Source organism: Micromesistius poutassou (assembly GCF_964030765.1).
Source record: "Micromesistius poutassou genome assembly, chromosome: 7".
Taxonomy (NCBI): Eukaryota; Metazoa; Chordata; class Actinopteri; order Gadiformes; family Gadidae; genus Micromesistius; species Micromesistius poutassou.
Window position 1 is genome coordinate 1910858 of NC_140277.1, and position 19963 is coordinate 1930820.

Genomic DNA, 19963 nt, shown 5'->3' on the forward strand with positions numbered 1-19963 from the left:
ACAGAATCTGTGTTTTTAAATCACAAGCAATACGTTGCATATGCTGCACAGAGGAACAAGGCATGAATGTAAGTAAAAATATAGATTTTATTGAAAACGTAAGAGAGATGGAACCCCTGTAACTCATAACACAATTTGGTTTACGGAGAGAAGGTCCGAGCTGGAGGGAAGCGCAGAGAAGGGAAACTCCACGCCTGTACGAAAAGTTCAAGAACCCCCTGAAAAGAAAAAGGTCCCAGAACGCAAACACCTCTCCACCTGTGCAGCTTGGAAAGAGTGGGATGGAGCCAAGGCCCATCTGTACAAATAATCAACCATCCAGGACACATCAACCCAGAGGGAGGGTGGGGGTGGAAGGGAAGAAAGTAGCACTTTGCCATCATAAACGCGATTATTCCAGGTTTCTTCCACATATTTAGATTTATAGAAAACACAGGAATCTTAATAACTACATTGTAAAACCATGGTGACGACGGTGTGCCATAACTTGGACCTGTTGCATAGCGCCAGGAGCCAGCAGAGGGGCCGCTGGAGTGGGCTGCCACAACGCAGAACTAATACGATGGGGAGAGCACCATTTAAGAATCCACCACAATGATTTTTTTCCAGAAAAGAAAAGAGAATTTTTCCAAAAAGTGACATCATTTACTACATTATACAGAGTCAAATAATCCACCAAAGCGGGAACACACATTCATATACATTTAGATTTAGAGTAAACATTACTCAAACTGAAAGGCCCTGACAATTAAGTACACTTAAAAACACAAATAAATAAAAGCAATGTAGTATTCCCACCAGCACTCCACAATGGACATAAGCTTCGCTTTAGGTTGGTTTAAGACTAGCCGGTTAAATATTGTGCTGTTCACTGCAGGTTAAAAAGAGTACTTCAGGAGTCTTGGCTACTCCCCAGCTTGCTTTGCTATGACACTCTGATTATCTATTCATATTATTCTGCAAACAAGTCCTTTCCAAAAAAAAAATGTAATGTACTTGAAAAACATGAAACGATAGAATTTATTGAAATAAAGCGTTTGTGGGCCAATATATTAATTCCAAAAAGCACTTAAAAAAACACTACATCCATTCCATACATGTCTTCCATCATCTCCATTTTAATCTCCAACACTGTACACACAACCCACTTCAACTCAGCTCTGCATCCGTCCCTACAGTGACATACATTACTGTACAGGACGCCATATAAAACTGTGCAAACGGAACAAAAAAGTTGCACGATCCTTAACTAGTGTCCATGCACGGGGTCAGCTACTCGCGCTTAGATTAGATATAAATTCACAAACAAAAAAAAAACAGAAATAAATAATTAATCTGTCAATACACGACTGCTCACGCTCCAAACGCCGAGCAGAGCGGAGGTCTATCGCAGCGGAGAGACGAGAGAAGACCCTGGGTCCCGGACATAAGACACCCCCCACCCCCCCCCCCCCCCAGAGACCCGTCTCCCCATCGCTGGAGGAGAGCCCCCCCCCCATGAAGCCCAGCTCTGCCCCTTTCTGAATGTCACGGTGCAGAGGGACCAGGGGCGCTCTGCACCGAGGTGAGGTGAGGTCACCTCGTTGGGACGAGGCACGGCTCTCACCCGCTGGGGGTGTTTAGCAAGAGGGCCGGTCGGCCCCCGTCGGGAGAACCAGGAGGAATGATAGGGCGCTGTCTCACATTAACACGGGTAAACAGAAAGAGAAGGGACGCAGACGGGACGGGACGGAGACACCCCCCCCCTTGTGCTGGAACCTCCCTCCGGTGCGCTGGGGTGTCGACGGTTGGGGCAGAAGTGTCACGTTCACTCCATCTTGGACATCTCATACTTGGTGGTCATGATCTCCTGAGAAAAGAAACGTCATAAGACGGATGTCGTCATGGTGTGTGTGCGAGAGTTTGAAACCAAAAAGGAAACACAAACATATCCGTTAACAATCCCGTCACCGTCCGCTTTACTTTATTATAGAAATTGCCTCGAAATGTCTCTGGGCATGATCCCATCACACACAGCGGGGTTCCCTTTCCCGGTGCACTGCCTTGTGGGTCTGGTTTGGAAACCGATTCCCGCACCGTTTACGTGAACGCACGAGTAATAATACGACTCATACCTCATCGGAATCCAGCAGAACCGGCAGGGCCCTGCAACGGACAGGAGGAGCGATGGTTATCAGGGGGTTCTGGTCTACCCTTGCTCTCGTGTAAGGAAAGGCTTTGCTGGGATTCAAGTCATATAAATAGGATGCTTACACATCTGTAAGGGAGCTCGGAATGTTATCCTCCACCCACTTCAGGTCTTCCTCCTGCGTGTGTCGAACAAACATCAAGGACAGAACAAGAGAGGAAGGTGAAACACTGCCCCCTGCTGGGTTAGGCAGGAGCGTGATCCATCCACAGCACCACAGCTGTGAAGAGGTTCAGACGGAGTACGACCACGGCAAACATATACACCTGACACGATATAACTGTGATATGCCAATATCGCCGAAATGAAAACTTGAAATGAAATGGTGTGGATTTATAAATGTATTTACCTCCTTATAAATCCTCCACTGTGTCAGTTGTCAACATCTCAATGCTTTAATTTAGCACATCCACGTAAATACTCAGAGCTAACGGTTTTACATCATGTTCTGTCTGACTCCCCAATATCGGTAGCAGCCCCTAAAATCCAGTATCGGTCGCGCTCTAATTCCGACAAAGACTAACAGTGTGAACTAGGCTGAACGATGAGGGTGTGGCAGTGACGGAGGCTACTGACAGCGGTGGCGGGCGGAGGCTTGGCCGTTCCGTTGGTCTCGTTCTTGGCCGCTCTCAGCTTTATCCCCTCCGCTGGGAACAACAAACAGAGACAGGACAGAGACAGGGGAACAAAAAACGTGAGCTCGCAATTCGCACGACACGGAAACATGTTTGCGGACGATGTGCTCCACATACATAGGTTGGTCGAGGCGAGGAACTCCACCTCCTCGTCATCGTCTGAGTCGTCGATCAGGGGGGTGAAGGCGTACCTGGGGGGGGGGGGGGTGGACAACATCCGTCAGACACAAATTATCACAAAAACAGCACAGCAGTGTCCTACTGCTCGTCTTTGGCTTTTTAATCGGACAAATGATTAGTGTTGATTTGGCTCGGTCTGCTAGTGAGCAGAAGAAAGCAAAGAAAAAGCAATCACTAGGTTAACCCAGTCCCCGTATACAACAAAGATAGCTAGGATAAGATGCTAAGTACTGTCCTCTGCCACTATATGGCATAGGCCCCATACCAGTCTGTAGTCCTAGTCTCTCTCTCTCACTCACTCACTCACTCACACTCACACACACACACACTCACACACAAGAAGAGTTTCCCGTCAGTACCTCTGGTTGTTGGTGGATGGTCGCCATAGGAACATGATGACCAGCAGTATGATGGAGAACAGGAACCTCCAGAAGGCGTCCTCCACCCACAGCTCCATCCAGTCCTGTGGACGGTGGGCGGAGCTCAGGTCAGCCCATCCTCTAAAGGGTCCCTTTAAGGACAGCTATGTGCATGCGTTTGTTAAGGTAAAGACCAGCGTTTGACTGTGTATACTTACAGACTGACACTCGGCCAGTCTGAACTTCTTGGTTGTCCACACCATGAAAATAATGGAAGCTGAACAGAAGAAGAAAAAAAACACAACACATTTTAGGTTAAAATAAAAAAGAAACTGCATACAGTAATGAATATCTCACCGGGGATATAAATCAATTAACAAAAGCAATCTTGAATTGAACATTTGCTTCCCATTGGACCAATACACAAAAGGTCCAAACAAACAACAACTCCTGATAGGCCGGGGTGGGAGGGCAGAAGGCGGGCGCTGGGCAGACTGACCTATGACGGCGAAGATGAGCGTGTTGGTGAAGTGTCTGTAGAGGGACAGCTTCACAGGGTTCCTCCGCAGCTTCAGGGTCTTGATGGTTTGTGCCAGACTGACAAATATGTTCACGGCAGTCAAGGAGAACCACAGCGACGACATACACACACACACACTGAGGATGTATCCCTGAGAACCTTCAGATCTACTCCAACAGGAGGATGCATGTTATACCAGATGGTAAGCCTAATATCAGACACTATCTAGTGTAGGGCATAGTTCATATGTTAACACCACAACTGGAGCTTTAAACTACAATATAAATAGTTAATCGCTGGTGCCCCGAATGGATTAAGAGAGTGCATAGTCAGGGAGCCATGGGGAGGACTGACTGGGGTAGGGTATGGGATCAGAACAGGTTTAAACATCGACACTGGGCTTTAGTGGGTCTACCCTGGACAGGAGCGGCTGGGCTACTAGTCAGAAATAAGCATGGCTCTGCCTCGCACTTATACCAATTCATTCCTAGAATATACAGTGACCGAAACCACTTAACAATACAAAGGATTTGTTTAGAGATGCAATAGCAGATTATGTTAATACCTGCCGAACATGTCAACCTTGTTATGTGTGTTATTTCAGTGACAGCCAAGTAGTTGCAGAGGTCACACCCATTGTTAGGAATGGTAATTACAAGCGCAGTATTTAAAATAAGAAGAAGCAGAAGGTGGGAGGCAGAGGGGAGCCCGCTTGGACGCTACACCAAAGGATATCCACCAGCTCAGAGAGGAGTCAAGCAGAGCCAGGGGGATGTTAGCCAGCAAGGCCAGGTCAGAGTCCTTGGCCTGGGGGGGGAGGGAGGGACGGGGGAGGAGATGGAGGGAGAGGTGACGTAAAGAAGGGACAGGGGGGAGCAGAGGGAGGGTGCAATGGAGGAAAAGGAGAATAGGTATAAATATAAATCAGTCAGGAAATCCTGGATGGGAGGGTTTCGATGTGCGATGTCACCCACATTCCAAGCCGCCATCTTGGTGCTTTTTTATTTTTTATTTAACCACTGCTTGCTTGGGTTATTCTCAAGTTGTTGCTCGCAAGTTCCAAGATGGCAGCTTAACCTTTTTTTTGGTGGAACTTCCGTTCGCATGATTGAAACCCTCCCATACTGAGGCGAAGACCCATGAGGAGATCAAGAAGGCAGGAACAGAACTCGGGAAGAATACACAGAAGCAATCACCAAGTTCACCAAGCTGAGAAGAAAGGGGAGGGGGTTTCTGGGATGCTATAACGGTAATAACAGACGTAGCATTGTGATGGACGAGGTTTCAGTTGGCCACACGTGGGCCATGACAGCTTCACGTATTTTGGAAGGATATGAACCAGAGGAAACAGGAGTCAAACACAGCCAGGACAATCAGGGTAATGATAACTGTGCCGCTGTCTATGCCCTTTAGTGAGGGGAAACCCACACGACAAAAATAAAACACACTGTTCCAACATCTGGACGCACACTGCTCATAGCGATCAGCAAATGAAAAGACAAACGTCTCTCCATGACATTGCTGTGGATTATCCAACGGGTTTAATCCACATTTAATACACTCGTTACGACTGTTCCCCTCACCCCTGTGATCCGGAGCACTCCTTCGATGCTAGCGAAGGCAAAGTACAGCACGCCTAGCCCGACTACCCTGTGCATCACCGTCCCAAGTCTGGGCCTTGGGGGGAGAGGGAGAGAGAGGGAGAGGGAGAGGGAGAGGGAAGGAGGGAGAAAACTCATTACTGCTAGCATCCTCGTACAGGTGCGTTCTCACACCACATGCAGTTAAAGACAGTTAAGACAGTTAAAACATTTGCTGTTTGGGTCAATATTTAAAAGCAATATCAATAATAATGCAAACTAACTTGATGATGCCATAGCCCAGGCTCACTATGATGACCAGCAGGCGGGCCAGAGTCCTCTTGAGGGCAGAGAGCAGCTCGGCAAAGATCAGCAGGCCTTGAGCTGGACCAGACGGCCACCAGAGAGGAGAAGACAGACGGTGAGGGTCAGAAAGCCATGGAACTACTTTTAAAATCACTTCAGGTCAAAGTACAGTGCAGTATAACATGATCAATGTGTACATTGCAATTCGTACAAGGCAAGGATCGTCTACGAAGCAAGACATAGAGGCATAGGTTAAAATAAACCACACGCCTATCAGTAATAATAAACACAAAAACCAAAGTGGCAAAGGCCAAAAATCTATCGGCCGGCCAATATATATCGGTCTATCAAGCCCCCACAGGATCCAAGACAGGAAGCTGGTGTATGTGAGGAGGAGGGGGAGGGTATGCTCACAGGCCGAGCCCACGGCGTTGGTGTTCTCGTACTCGGCGCAGAACACGGCCTTCTCCACCATGCCCAGGAAGATGACCCCGGCGATCCAGAACTGGATGCGCAGCAGGTCCTTCCAGTAGCAGGCGGCCCACACGAACCACAGCAGCGCGTACAGGATGTACGCGATGCACATCACCATGTAGAACTGGGAGAGGACGAGACGGAGTCACGCTCAGCGGGTCTACACTTCAGCTCAGCTGGTCTACACACTCTAAACCCAATAGCACGACCACTCCAGTGAGATGGGTAATGGGGCACTGTCAAACCTCTTCATTGTCACTGTAATCAAGGTACGTATTAAATGAGCACTGAATATTCAATGGTTTGTCAATTGAATCACGATGAAGGCAGTATTCTTTAGACTAGATTCATGTTGATCTTGAAATATCAGGAACCAATTTACACAGTTGTCTTCTGAATACATGAGCATGTAATCACTGAATGTACTCACAATCATGAGAGGCCACTCGGTGACAGAAATAAAGCCATGCGCTCCTTTCATGATGACGTTCACTGAAAAAGGAAAACAGTAGAGATAACATATCTACAAATACAGAGAACAATCTAATCCATCCAATCTGGCAAATGCCCTCACGTCAACAGCAATGCATGCCGATACTGCCCATTCCCATGCACTACGAATGACACGGATGTGATTGGTCTTTACCTGTTAGATTCCATTTGACCTCTGGTTTGTTGGATTTGATTTTGACCACCAGTAGGTAGGGTCCGTCCTTCCATGTGGTGGCGATGACGTCATCCTTGTGCTTCACAGATTTGTTGACATTGACGATCTCCTCGGTGAGCCACCTGGTGTAGTTTGCATACTGGAGGAGCACAAAGTACAATTCACATCTTACCTCCTGACACCCGAATTGACTTGAACTCAAAGCACAATCCAGCTAAAACTCGAGACTGTGACAATCTGCCGATGAATAATGAGTTGGTAAAAAATTAGCTGTAGCTCATTAGTCTGACATCCCATGAACAATTCACAAATGCTCAAGAGTCTGGAACCTCTCGGTTTGTTTTCGATTTTGTTAACGAAACACGTCCCATCAGTGTGAGCCATCGTGGTTGTTTATTAAAACTCTGCTCCCATTGGATAAGATAGATAAGATAAGCTACACTTTATTATCCTTGGAGGGAAATTTGTCTTTGACTCTGTCACATATGCTGTCACATATACCTCTACCTAACCTTTACATAATATAAATAACAATACAGAATGCATACATATATCATACAACACAGGCCACATATATCATACAACATACAAGAAACAAGTGCAATTCACACAAATTGTGCAATAGTACTACTGATCATGACCCATGTTGTAATACTGTATTAGAACATTGGTACTATTGCACAATTTGTTGGGGGGTGGGGATGCTTGGGCGCTCTTCCCTTCATTCATAGTATCAAACCTGCCCCTAATAGATAAACTGTTGTGATTGGCCCGACCAGGGCCAGGTCTGCTGGAAATCTGAACAGGAGGAGGACCAGACGCATATGCCGGACCAAATAGAACATGAGCTCGTAGATTTGCCTGGTTTCCAGGCTAGTATCTCAGTCAGCGCTAAGCAGAAGAACCACAGTAGTAGTGCATTCATGACATACAAAAGCAATGAGTTGGTCTTACGGAGGGTGCATTGATTGCAGGGGGAGCTTCAGTGCGAGGCCCTGCCTTGGCTTTCTGAAATAGAAGAAGAAGAAGAAGAAATGTTATTTGTTTAGTGTTTTTGAAGACATAAATAAGTCAAAATGTAAAATTCACAGTAAAAATGTCAGGGATTATAAAGGCAACCGAAACACAATTGAAGACATAGAGCCTAAAAGACCTTCTTAAAATGCAAGACGGTGGAAGGAAAGACTCGTACCTTGAGCATGGCGAAGGTGCGCTGGCCCTTGTTACAGACCAGGTCGGTGTGCGTGTGCTCGATGTACTCGCCCACTCTCTGAGGGTTGGGGTCCAGGCTGTCCCCACGACTAAGAGGTACTCTTTCATACATCTCCTAGGGAGAGGAGCAGAAAGTTAGAACCTAGCCTAGCCTTCAGAACATCACAAAGGCTGGATTATGAAAAGAACATCTCTAATACAACAACTCTTTGAATGACTAACTGAGAATCTAGGTTTTTGGGGTACTCACCTCGATATTCCTTAACTCATTCTGACAGCGGTAGAACTTTAAGTACCACTGAATCGTGAAGGTCACCAATTCCGGGCAGCCAACGATCACAACTAAAAAATGTAAACAATACTATTAATGAGCATGCCGGTGCACAGTAATCTAGAAGTCAATCGCTGAATATGCATCCGCTTAAATATGAATTGCATACCTTTTAACTGTATGTCCGTGTCTTTATACATGGCTTTCTTCAACAGCAACGGTCTTGAAGTCTATTACGGTAAGGAATGAATGTCAGCCTTGTATGGAAAACGTGTGCGTGTGCGATGACAGCGATCCAGGCAGGCCATTAGGCAGCTTACCTTACTCTGCAACCGGATACCAACATCGAGAGCAATCAGTGTAGGTAACCAGTACTTCTCAAAACTTGCATTATTGATAACAGTGATTGTTAGTTGATTGGCTATACGCTTTCCTTTTGACCAATTTCAGGTATTATCAAGTCGAAGTCGGCGAAATTACAGATTAAAGATAAACATAGGAACTGACGATCCATGTTTGAACTAGTTTAAAATATAGAAATATGGATCCAATGTTTTAGGAGGATCGTCAGCCAGCCCAATGCAAACAATCGGCTCTTGTTTGAGTTCGTGTTTGCTCTGCTTGAGGCTTTCCTGCCGTCCCAACAACTAAATAGATTATTCTTTCTCTCCTTTTTTTGCCAAGTAGTTCATGTGCAATATAGAACACATCACGATCATGTCAACATAACGATGCAGCTCCAGGCTCAATGTTTTTAGCGAGATAGCCTAGCAGGCTAATGTCCCGGGCTAGCCTTGAAGTGATCTGTCACACAATCACACTCCGTGGTACTACTCACGTTGTCCAAGGTGATTTCCCATCGTCCGGGCTCGGGAGAGGCCGTCGCTCTATGGACGTTACCTAATAAAATCGCTGAGAGGATTTGAATAAGCCATTGGTTGAACATCACTCTCTGCAGGCAGTTCCACGTCCTCATCTTGACTGCTGTGGCACGGGGACGCCGACCACTTCCGCATCGAGCCCCACTCCCGGAACCGGCCACGTCATCTGCGTCATCGGGTGGCGCTCTGGCCTGCGCGTGTTTGCGTAAGTATTCTTATTATTATACTGCTAATCGCAATATTCAAATAAAATACAAATTAAAGAGTGTAAATCTTGTTGTACCCCATTGGTCAACTGCATAATCTGCAGTTCTCCTGTACAAATATGAATGAAGGTTGAAATTAATTTCTTAGGCAAAAATAAATAAAGATATAGAAAAAAAAGAGAACAATTTTACCAATTATATTATATTCAAGAAAGAAGCTGTGCAATGTGACCAATGCGACCATATAGTATTGGCAGCTTTACCAATTACCATTTAAGGTGTACCTTTATTTAGTATTCTGTTTTGAATCAAACCTTTTTTTTCATGAAAACACTGAGGCACAACGCTATCACGTTTTGAAGCATTTTTATTAAAAAGGCACCAACGATTTAAAAACGTATTATATTATGTTTTATATACATTTCCCCAAGCTTTCGTTCATTGACAAAATGCAGGGGAGATAAACCTAACTTTAATGTTTTTAAACACTTATTGCACTGACTGGAGTGAAACCTGTTGATGGCAATGTGACAATTGTTCAGGTGTCACTTGATATTTTACCTCCATACCTTTTGTAATGTTGATAAATAGTATAATGTTTATTTTCTGGTGCAAAAAAAACCCATCAAAGCAGAAGATGAGTCCGTCCTCTCTTAATGCTGCCCAAACCAAAGCAAAGGTCTCTATTCCTCATAGCCGTCTGTGGAGTAGTCTAGACATTGTTAACATAGAGAGAGCTCATTTAAAAAAAAACACCTATTGTAGATGCACAGGCTCTGCAAAGGATCAATCAAATCATTTACAACATTTTAGTGTAAGCTGCAAAATCTCAGGGTTATAAAATAAATATTCCACGATTTTCACGACAAAGCGATGGTTCAGTAAAGTAAACTATTTCACAGTTATATCAAAAGCTTATTAAAACATTTGGACATCCGAAACATTGTCCCTATTAACACTGGTGTGTAGGTATACCACAAAGGCCTTGCCTTATACATCTCCAAATCAAAATCAACACAGAACAACCGACTGCGAAATGTCAATGTGCTCCAAAAGTCCTTAGACGCACACAACGCGACTGCGCCTCCAAACCATGTGCTCCTTCCTCTGCCGCCGTCCCTAGAGCAGGGACGCTGTGTCACATGACCCGTGATCCGCGCCCGCCCGCTCAGCGGCCGCGCTCCCGTTGGCCGCCGCTCGCGCTGAACCGTCTCTCGGCAAAAGGGGCATTTCCACGGCGACGGGGTTGGCGGAGGGGGAGGATCTCGAGGAAAGGTCCGAGGGCGAGATGACCACGACGTAGCGGTCGCCCTCAGCGTCGCCGTCGTCGCCGTCGCCGTCGCCGCCGCCGCCGTCGTCGTGGTTGCATCCGTCCCGGCGGTCCGCCGAGCTCCCGTGAACGTCGGCGGTGACCACCGAGTGCCCCGACGGCCGGGCCCGGCGGGCGCCGGCGGGGGACGGCGAGCCGCACGCTCCGCCGAACGCGCCGCCGAACGCGCCGCCGCCACCGCCATGGGGGCCCGGGCGGGGGTCCTCCTCCGCCCCCAGCAGCTCCAGGTCCTGCTCCTCCTCGGGGAAGCTGGTGTTGATGTAGATGATGTCGTCCTTGCTGGAGGACTCGGGGAGCTTCTCCGCCAGCTTCTCCAGACGCTCCAGCAGCTGAGGGAACGGCGGTCGGTCCAGGGGGTCCACCCTCCAGCAGCTGTACATGATCTCGTACCTGGACCCCGGGGAGGACACGCACACACACACACACGCACACGCACACGCACAGCACACGCACACACACGCACGCACGCACACGCACACACATGCACAGCACACACACGCACAGCACACACACGCACACACACACACTGTCAGCTGTTTGCACGTATTTAACGGTTGGTTGCTGGTTTGGTGCGTGAGTGTCGAGGTGTCCCTGAGCAAGACCTCTAAACCTCACTGCTCCCGACGAGCCGTCTGTGAAAGGCTGAATGTGAGGCACTATGTGTGGCCATAGGTTAGAAAAGCACAATATCAATGCAGACCATTTACTTACTACAATCTTTAAGTATCACGTATTTTAATTTATTTTAATTTGAAGTTTTATTACGTATTAAATATTACGTATACCAAATACTGTTGAAGGTGAGACAATCATTCTACTTTCCAAAAACCTATATCTTTAATGAACTGCACCACTTGAGGCATAATGGATTTGGTGTTAATGTTAAGGGCTTACAGGTCGTCGAGGCAGTCTGCCGGCTGCTTCAGCCTGTGGCCCTCCAGCAGGTAGTCGTAGATCTCATGGTTCTGGACCCCAGGGTAGGGGGTCATCCCTCGGGTGGAAATCTCCCACATGGTGACCCCAAACGCCCACTGCGTAACAGACAGTAACAGTGCACTTCATTTAGTGCTTCATATATGAATTGAATTGAATTGAAGCTTTATTATCTGACTCAAGTCCATAAAATACACGTATAGGACAGGACAAGCACAATACAACAGAAAAAAAGATAGTGATCTATAGTACTGATCTGTAGTAAAAATAGATCAGTGAACACATATGTAGGAGAATGTATTCATAGTTATCCTCTATCCTCTTTTGGCTGTAATTACATTAGTTTCAGTTTTAAGATAGGGACACTTAAATGTTACACAATGAGTGTTGTAACGAGAAATGGTTGTCTCTTTTTTGGAAAGTTGCTCAATAATTGCACAGAAGAAGAATATTTTGTACAAATCTTTGGATCATCATCGTGATGTTGCAGAAAACACTCCATTATTACCACATGAAGTCATGCAGCAGAACGTGTCTAAAGGGGACGTTGGTGTCCACAAGAGGAAACGCTCACCACATCACTCTTTATGGTGAACACCCGGTCAGCGAGACTCTCCATCGCAATCCACTTCACCGGCATCTTTGCGATGCGACCCTGCCTGTAGTAGTCCCCGCTGTAGATCTTCTTAGACAAGCCAAAGTCAGCCACGCACACCGACATGTCGTCACGCAGCCTGTCAGAGGAATCGAGGATTAGTTTGATCTGAATCTGGGAGTGTATTGACACAAAACAATGTTAACATCGTGTCATTTGGTTTTTGGTTTTTGGTTTTTGTGCTATTTCATGAAAATAAAGGGTTAATAGAGTCAGATTTCATGGCTAAATAATGAAACAATATCAGTCCATCTTAGCTTAAGAAAGGAATTTTGCATCGGTGCATCCCCAGTTTCAACACTTCAGTATTCACTCGGTCTGATCCCGCTGTGAGCCTCACATGCAGTTGCGCGCAGCGAGGTCACGGTGCAGGAAGTTGCGGCCGCTGAGGTATTCCATCCCCGTGGCGATGTCAACCATGAACTTTAGCAGCGTCTGAGTGGGCAGGAACTGTGTGGAAGAAAGAAGAAAAAACGTTAGTATCCTGATAAGACAAAGAAAAGATTAACATTTTTGACTAGGTTAATGGAAAATGTATTGCTTGTAAATAATAAAAAAACAATACTATATACTAACAAAGAAATATGCTGATTCTAATGCCGTCTTATTCATACCAACTACTACCGTTATAAAAAGACGCCTGCTCACCTACAATCCCCCAGCCCCTGGCATTGCCTTTAAATGGTTACAACGGTGGAGGCAAGTAATCTGGTTCCACTCACGTGTTGACACAAGTCAAGTCAGCATCAGAACACACACAGTTCTGCCTCAAGATATTACATTAGAGGCACTGGACCGCTGGGCTGCCAACTAAATTCAGTTTGCTAATGGGTGAACCCCAGTGAGTGATGTTGATGACGCTCATGGTGTTCGTACAGGCTGTAGGACGGCAGACTTTCCAGACCTAACGAGCCGAGCGGATCTGGTCTGGCTGTGTGAGACCAGTGCCGTGGTGCATGGAGGAAACCCCAGAAGCCAAACTCCTCACCACATTACTGTCTCCCAGGCGGGTGCGGAGCAGGAAGCTGTGCAGGTCTCCGTGCTTCATGAAGGGCAGGATGACCATGGGCTTAGGGAAATGTCCGGAGCCTTCCTCCAAGCACACGCCTGACATACAACACACACACACACACACACACACACATACAAAAACATGTGTGTAAACACACACACACACACACACACACACACACACACACACGCACACAAACACACAGGGGAACACACTTAGCTCTCTCCTCATCTATCTTGGAATCAAATCACAGTGAGTACCAATTATGGGAGTCAACAATTTTGAGTAGGCTAAAGTATGGATTATTACATTATATTGGGGAAGTTCTACCTTGTAGCCTGATGACATTGGGATGGTGGAAGTCTTTCATGCAGGCTGCCTCGTTCAGAAACTCATCGATCTCCCGTTGGGAAAAGCTGTCCACTGGATAGGGAAGAAAATAACAGAACGTGAGCTGCTTTTATCAAATCTCTTAAATGGAAAATTGTGAGTATAGATGGTTCAGCAAGTATATATAGTCATTTAATCGGACAATTGTACAATTATTGTGAATGGTTCTATTTGTGCATATAGCGTTTTTAAAAGTAACCTCATCCAGAGAACATAGCTCACTTTTCATGGTCTTCACAGCCACCTTCTCTGATGTCCCGTTGGGTTGCCTTAGGTGTCCCTCCACCACTGAACCAAATTCACCTGTCGGAATACGCATGAGTAAACATCTGCGTGACGTCATGGACTGTAACTCTCCTTGGGACACGTTCAGTCTTCACTCAGCTCACCTTCCCCCAGTATCTTCCCTATAGAGAGCAGACTCCTAGCGATCATGACGTCCTGGAGCTTGGCCTGGAGCTCTTCACTAACCCCAAGGTTCCTCACTACAAGGCATACACATATCACTTATTAATGTCCAACATACACTCAGCACGGTCAAAAAAGGTACAGCACACACACACACACACACACACACACACTACACTATTCCCCCTCCTCATTCCAGAACATACGTGTGACTTCCACCACAGAGCGGTTGTAGCTCCTTGTAGGGTTGTACTGGACGACGGGCTGCTGCTTGTCTCCACTTCCAAACAGTCGCCTGCAGGGGGCGCCAGTGAGACGCAAAAGAAAAGGGAAACAGAAGCACAAATACCACAGGGCCAAAATGAGATACTTTGCAACATCAACAGTCCTCCCCACTAAGTATGACAGTAAGAGCACTCTGTGTGGGAAAGGGTTAGTCTCTGCCCGCTATTGTTTTGCTGTTGAGCTGGCGTCCCGTGAAACGCTGTTATCACCATCCTGCACGGCGGCACTGAGTCACAGACCTGACAATAAATTCCTCAGCTTGGGCAGCTGTTGGCAGGGGGTTTTGTGAGAGGGGGAGGGTGGTGTTTATGTGGAGGAAGAGGGGGGGGGGGGGGGGGGTTCTTTGGGGTTTGCAGCCCGACGACTTCAGCATACCAGCTGTAGACCTCAGGTGCAGACAATAGGTGATTTACAGGAAGTGGAGCCGTCGTATATGAACTCAGATCGGAAACATTTAGTTGATAAGGTCCTGCAGCAGATGTTTGTGTTTTTCGAGGGGAGAAAAAAAGTCTCTGAAAAACTACTAGTGTTGATGCGTGAGCTCCAATCGAAACCATCCCCCCCAAAGCTATTCTGCAGATGCAGCAAAATCACATCCAAATAATTAGCACAGATGTCGATTAGATAATCCTGGAGGGTAGGATAGTGTGTGTAGGGCCACATCTGCTCCGTAATAACCTGTATCTCAATTCACTGCTATGCCCCGTTTCTAGTCGCCGTGCCTGAACCGCACCGGCCGCCGCAAACCACAAACCCCCTCAAAGGTCGCACTTCTTTGCCGTTTTAAAGATCTGCGAACAGGGTGTGCGAAATGTGCGTCCAAAACATTGCTACGCTGAAATGAAAAAACGATTAATTCCATGGCTGTCGGCGGACTTTCCACAAACTTTGCGTCAAACGGAGCGTCACTGTGATTAAATTCCACTTAAGTCAGTGTGGATGAAAGTGCCTGCTAGATAATGACAGCAGATAGCAGTGAACAGACGGTGGTTGAAAGTGCTAGACAATGTCTAAACAGCAGACAGCAGTAAATAGACCAGGTTTAGTGTATGACTTGAAACACGCCAACGTATGCACAACGTACCCAAACAAACTGTTCAGCGTGCCGTTGTTGACGCAGATAGCCAACCAGAGGACCACCAGCAGCAGGACGGCCCCGGACGCCACCGCCAGCACCACGTAGTAGGACTCGGCCGCCCTGGTGTCGGGGCTGGAGGACGGAGAGAGGATCCAGGCTGCAACCAAGAAAAGAAGAAAAGAAGAGACAGGAGAACGGTTCGGTTCAGTTTACTCTTTCAGCCCATCCGATCTCGGAGGAGAAGGGAGAACGAGCAGGTACGTCAGAGGGGACAGGAGCTTACTGTTCTCGGGGACAAAGATGGAGACCGGAGGGCTGACCATGCCTCGCCCCGTCTGGGTGCAGGCGGCCACCTCCACGGTGTAGGTGGTGTTGAACTCCAGCAGAGCCACATAGGCGATGGTGGAGTCGCTGTGAGTCTGACGTAAACGCAGACACAGGAAGGGAACATGGGATTGAATGGGATTTGTGTTTCTTTTTTCCCCCCCCCGTCTATTTGTGACGAAGAAAACAAATGTTATTAAACAGAATAAATGGACAAATAATATAATAAAATATAATAATTATTATATTATATTATTATATAATAATAATAAATACAAAATACACACAAATACGATTTAATATTGATATGGATTGTAGTTATAATAACTACTTTTAAGGCATCCATGGATTTTGAGAAAACCACAAGTGTCATAGGTGGGCGAGTTGGTTTCCAAAAAGCCAGGACTGTGTGTGAAAAAGGGAAGAGAGTAAGTGTCTGGTAAGCTGCAGATGTTCGGTCACGCGTGACGAACACTGTCCTGTGTTACACAACACCTCGTGACGGTGAGTAGGGGTCACCGAGCCTGACAATAAGACGCACAGCACTCACCATGAATGAATCCTACCCATGGGAAAGCCATTGTATGATTCATATAGAATAAAATATGTGGCAGGATAGTAACATTACACTACAGATATATATATATTTTTAGCAATGTGCAAGTTTGATTTGATTAGATTTATTTAAACTCGAAAAATTTAAACTGCGCGTCCGTCGTCTTATTTTGCGACAATACAGAAGCAGACCCCACGTCAGATACAACAACTGGCCTTTCACTCATTTCCAGTCATTGCGGGCATTAAAACAAAGGCTTTGTGTGTCATGACATCACCCATTCGACCGGACAACGCACATGGGTTTTGTCGGGCCCCGCGTCGAGCCGTGCATTGTATTCATATTCCATCTACTCAGTATGACTCATGCCTAGGGGCCCGAAGGAGAAAAAGGAAAAGGGCCCTGTCCAGGTTTAAAAAACTGGAGTCGACTTCCTCTTCCTACCACTACAAGTCTGTGGGGGGGCAGGAAGCACGGCATTGTACTAGAGAGTATCCGAGTGGAGAACACACAGAACCGTGACAACATACCGCCGCTCCTATCAGGGGACCAGAGCGGGCAACAACACGTCTCACAGAAGTTGCCACTATTTATTCAGGGTCCCATGCTTGGATTTCCAGGAAGTATTAAAAGTGTTACGAATGATAGCACACACACACACACACACACTGCAGGATGGGGAATGGAAAGTATTTTGATAGAGTCAGAGCCAGATGGGAAGACGAAAATGACGAAAATGAAAACAGATTTCTCACAAATGAGTCATAGTAGGAAGGTTAGGACAGCGTTGTATCTCTCACTTTGATTCAATAAATTAGCCAATTAAGCTGTGGCAGAAAAAACAAGAAAATCGTAAGACCCAACAAGAATATCCACTACCTGAGACTACACTATTCCTTTCCGCGCCGCCCGTCTCCTCACCTTGGTCTCTCGCGTCCTGTGTCTGACGATGACGTCGTAACCCTGCAGGATCCCGTTGATCTTGTCTGCCGGCGGCGGCTTCCACCTGACGACCAGCATCGTGTCGTTCAGCCGCAGCGTGACGTTACGCGGATAAACCGACGGCACTGGGAGGAGGAGGAGGTGGAGGGGGAGCAGGAGGAGGCGAGGAGAAGGAATACCGGCATGTCAGGCTAAGGCTTCATAATGGCAAAACTACAATTTCACCCTGAGCAGAACACTACAAAATGATCGATCCCTTTGTTTGTGATGTGGCATGCATGACACAGTGTAATCTTCTAAGTCTTCGGTCGACTAAAAGCTGCCCCCATGGGGTCTCCCGGAAGGAACTGGGAATCGGCCGCACCCAGTGTGTTTTCTCTGTGATGTCAATCCTGTTTCCTATTGCATACCCACAGGAAAGCAACACACTCGGCGACTCGATCTTTCAGGGAATTCCTGCCATGGATACTGAATAGTACCTCAGTGTGTGTGGTACTAAATTCCTGAAATACAGTTTTTTTTTTCCTCATAATTATTGGCTAAAATGTTATTATGGTTTTATAATAGCCTACTTTAGAGACATTGGCAAGACTGTATCCTATTATGAAAGGCATCCCTCAAGTTTCCACTGCAGCCAAAAGACAACACTCTAATCCAGATAAACATCTGGCAAATCTGCGACGACAAACAAAAATCCTCTGGACAGACATTTTGTTGGAGCAAAAAAAACGGATCAACCATGGCAGCCGCATGCGACGGCCTTTGGCCTAGCAGATCCTGGTAGCCCCGGGGGGCCCCACCCACCTCCCTCTGTGGTGGTGTCCTGCATCCAGGGGCTGCCCGGGGAGGAGCCCATGTCGTTGCTGCAGGACACGCTGAAGTTGTACCCGGTCAGGGCCTGCAGCCCCGGGACCTCGCACTGGAAAGGGGGCACCGTGGCGTTGATGAGCCGGGTGTTCATGACCTCGCCCGGTCTCCGGCTCACTTCTTTAATCTGGGGGGGGGGGGGGGGGGGACCTGAGGTTAACCTTTACGGCCTCACAGGCTGGTCACCAGCCATGTTTTGTTGAAAAGACAGCGGGAAAGACCGAGTATGGTTCATGTTTAAGAGATATACAGGCAGTTGAAACTCAATGTCACCTGTTGAATTATAACAGATACAATCTGATTAGAAAGATACACAGGAAATTGACTGGGTTTATTTTCATTCGGTGGTTGCGTTTGACCCTCGTGGGTTAGGGTTAGCAGCCAGGGTTCAGGTCGGTGAACGGAGTCCCCGTTACGCAGCCCAGTGCGACGCTTACCCTGATGTGACACCTGGTTAACGGAGAGAAGCCGTCGTGTCCCGGAGTCCAACTCAAGATCAGCTTGTTGGACTGCCTCTCGATCACCGTTACCTCGGAGACGGCTTGAGGAAGCACTTTAGTGAGGAGAGGAGAGAAGGGAAAAATAGGACACATACACACACACACACACACACACCTAATTAAAAACGGCCCCTAAACAAGGCTTGTATATTAGTCTGTTTGTGGTGCCTACAGAATTGCTGGAAAGACATTGACTGTTTCGAGACTAAGTCTAAATGTTACCTTTTATGTGGACATTTGCTTCTCTGGAAGTGCTGACACCTTTCTTGTTGTAAGCTTCACAGTTGAACTGAGTATATCTGTCCACTCCTGAGGACCAAGTGTAACACATGGGAAACGATAAGTACAGAACACTTGACCCTGTGATATGCAATAATTGCCAAATAAAACGATGATGAAACTGTATTTCATCATCATGTTTACTTCATTTGGAACATTAATGAACACCACTAACCACTCGGTGAGTTGCACATTTCTGAAAACTAACGTTTAGGGTTGTTTTAAGGACAGGTTTGTGAATGCCCGTAGCCAGCCATTCTGAAGCAGACAGGGGTGATTCTAAATGAGCCAAATACCAGGAGACAGGACCAATAGTCAAAATTTCATCCTAGACAAACCAGAAAGGGGCCTCAATGTTCAAAATACTGGAATTGTCCTTTAAAGTGACAGTATAGCAGGATCTGAAATAATCATGTGCAACTGCATACGTACAGAAAACAAAGAAAATTGCATGAAGTTAGATACTGGTTTATACCTTTTTTGTCGCCAAAGTTTCACAAAATCGCTTCTGCATTTTTTATTGCCAACAGACATGTGATCTGGACTGGTTTTGTTTTCTGCTATCCACAAAATCTTTCATCCAGCACACGACTCTGCCCAGTTACAAAAGGCCTACGAAAGCCACTAAATAATGTCTCTTTTGTGCCCACTGTCCCCTCTGTGGCTGTGAACTATTTGAACAGTGCAAATCAGAAGCCATCCTTTTGATTGTTGACTGGAACCAGCGTGCCTTCCTATAACTGCTATCAGTAACAGTAACACTTGTTTATGCGAGTCAAATTATCATATTCTAACTGATCAAAGTCCTAAGGCAGCTCAGGGAGTAATATAATTCAGTTCACTCACCACACTGCAGTTGGTAAAAGGACCTTTGAATCTTTAAGGACCACGGTAGTAATGTAGAAAGTAGAAAGTAGAAGGGGAA

The 19963-nt window shown here is 46.6% G+C and overlaps 2 protein-coding genes across 3 annotated transcripts in view; both read right to left on the reverse strand.

Annotated features, from left to right (window-relative positions):
* Nucleotides 1-67: 67 nt before the first annotated feature.
* tmem87b (transmembrane protein 87B) lies at nt 68-9400 on the reverse strand. Of its 2 annotated transcripts, none has more exons than XM_084470286.1 (19): nt 9231-9400; nt 8562-8622; nt 8372-8463; nt 8102-8236; nt 7864-7917; nt 6889-7048; nt 6673-6734; nt 6183-6366; nt 5747-5846; nt 5466-5559; nt 4601-4689; nt 3862-3959; nt 3581-3639; nt 3363-3466; nt 2941-3014; nt 2765-2835; nt 2254-2306; nt 2115-2145; nt 68-1849 (listed from the first exon to the last, which is right to left on the reverse strand). In XM_084470286.1, exons 1-19 carry the CDS (start codon nt 9366-9368, stop codon nt 1808-1810), a joined length of 1701 nt encoding a protein of 566 aa, XP_084326412.1. In that variant the 5' UTR covers nt 9369-9400; the 3' UTR covers nt 68-1807. The 2 variants fall into 2 exon arrangements, with proteins under 2 accessions (XP_084326412.1, XP_084326411.1); XM_084470285.1 differs by lacking the exon at nt 4601-4689 and adding an exon at nt 5214-5289 and having other exon boundaries at nt 3862-3966.
* Nucleotides 9401-9830: 430 nt separating this feature from the next.
* mertka (c-mer proto-oncogene tyrosine kinase a) overlaps nt 9831-19963 on the reverse strand; it is a 14733-nt gene continuing 4600 nt past the window's right edge. Inside the window, exons 5-19 of the mRNA XM_084470959.1 lie at nt 18982-19068; nt 18697-18812; nt 18197-18386; nt 17372-17517; nt 15854-15989; nt 15577-15727; nt 14414-14502; nt 14189-14284; nt 14022-14102; nt 13740-13832; nt 13386-13504; nt 12738-12847; nt 12317-12476; nt 11704-11840; nt 9831-11199 (exon numbers count right to left, since the gene is read on the reverse strand). Of these exons, the coding sequence (XP_084327085.1) occupies nt 10599-11199; nt 11704-11840; nt 12317-12476; nt 12738-12847; nt 13386-13504; nt 13740-13832; nt 14022-14102; nt 14189-14284; nt 14414-14502; nt 15577-15727; nt 15854-15989; nt 17372-17517; nt 18197-18386; nt 18697-18812; nt 18982-19068 (2312 nt within the window). The 3' untranslated portion in view covers nt 9831-10598. The remainder of the gene's footprint in view (nt 11200-11703; nt 11841-12316; nt 12477-12737; nt 12848-13385; nt 13505-13739; nt 13833-14021; nt 14103-14188; nt 14285-14413; nt 14503-15576; nt 15728-15853; nt 15990-17371; nt 17518-18196; nt 18387-18696; nt 18813-18981; nt 19069-19963) is intronic.

Excerpts from the sequence above, each read along its gene's own strand:
- tmem87b (XM_084470286.1), bottom strand. The coding sequence starts at position 9,368 with ATGAGGACGTGGAACTGCCTGCAGAGAGTGATGTTCAACCAATGGCTT. Across the intron at positions 6,367-6,672 it reads CCGAGTGGCCTCTCATGATT|TTCTACATGGTGATGTGCAT; the intron begins GTGAGTACATTC and ends GTCCTCTCCCAG. Across the intron at positions 4,690-5,465 it reads GAGTGCTCCGGATCACAGGG|GCCAAGGACTCTGACCTGGC; the intron begins GTGAGGGGAACA and ends CTCCCCCCCCAG.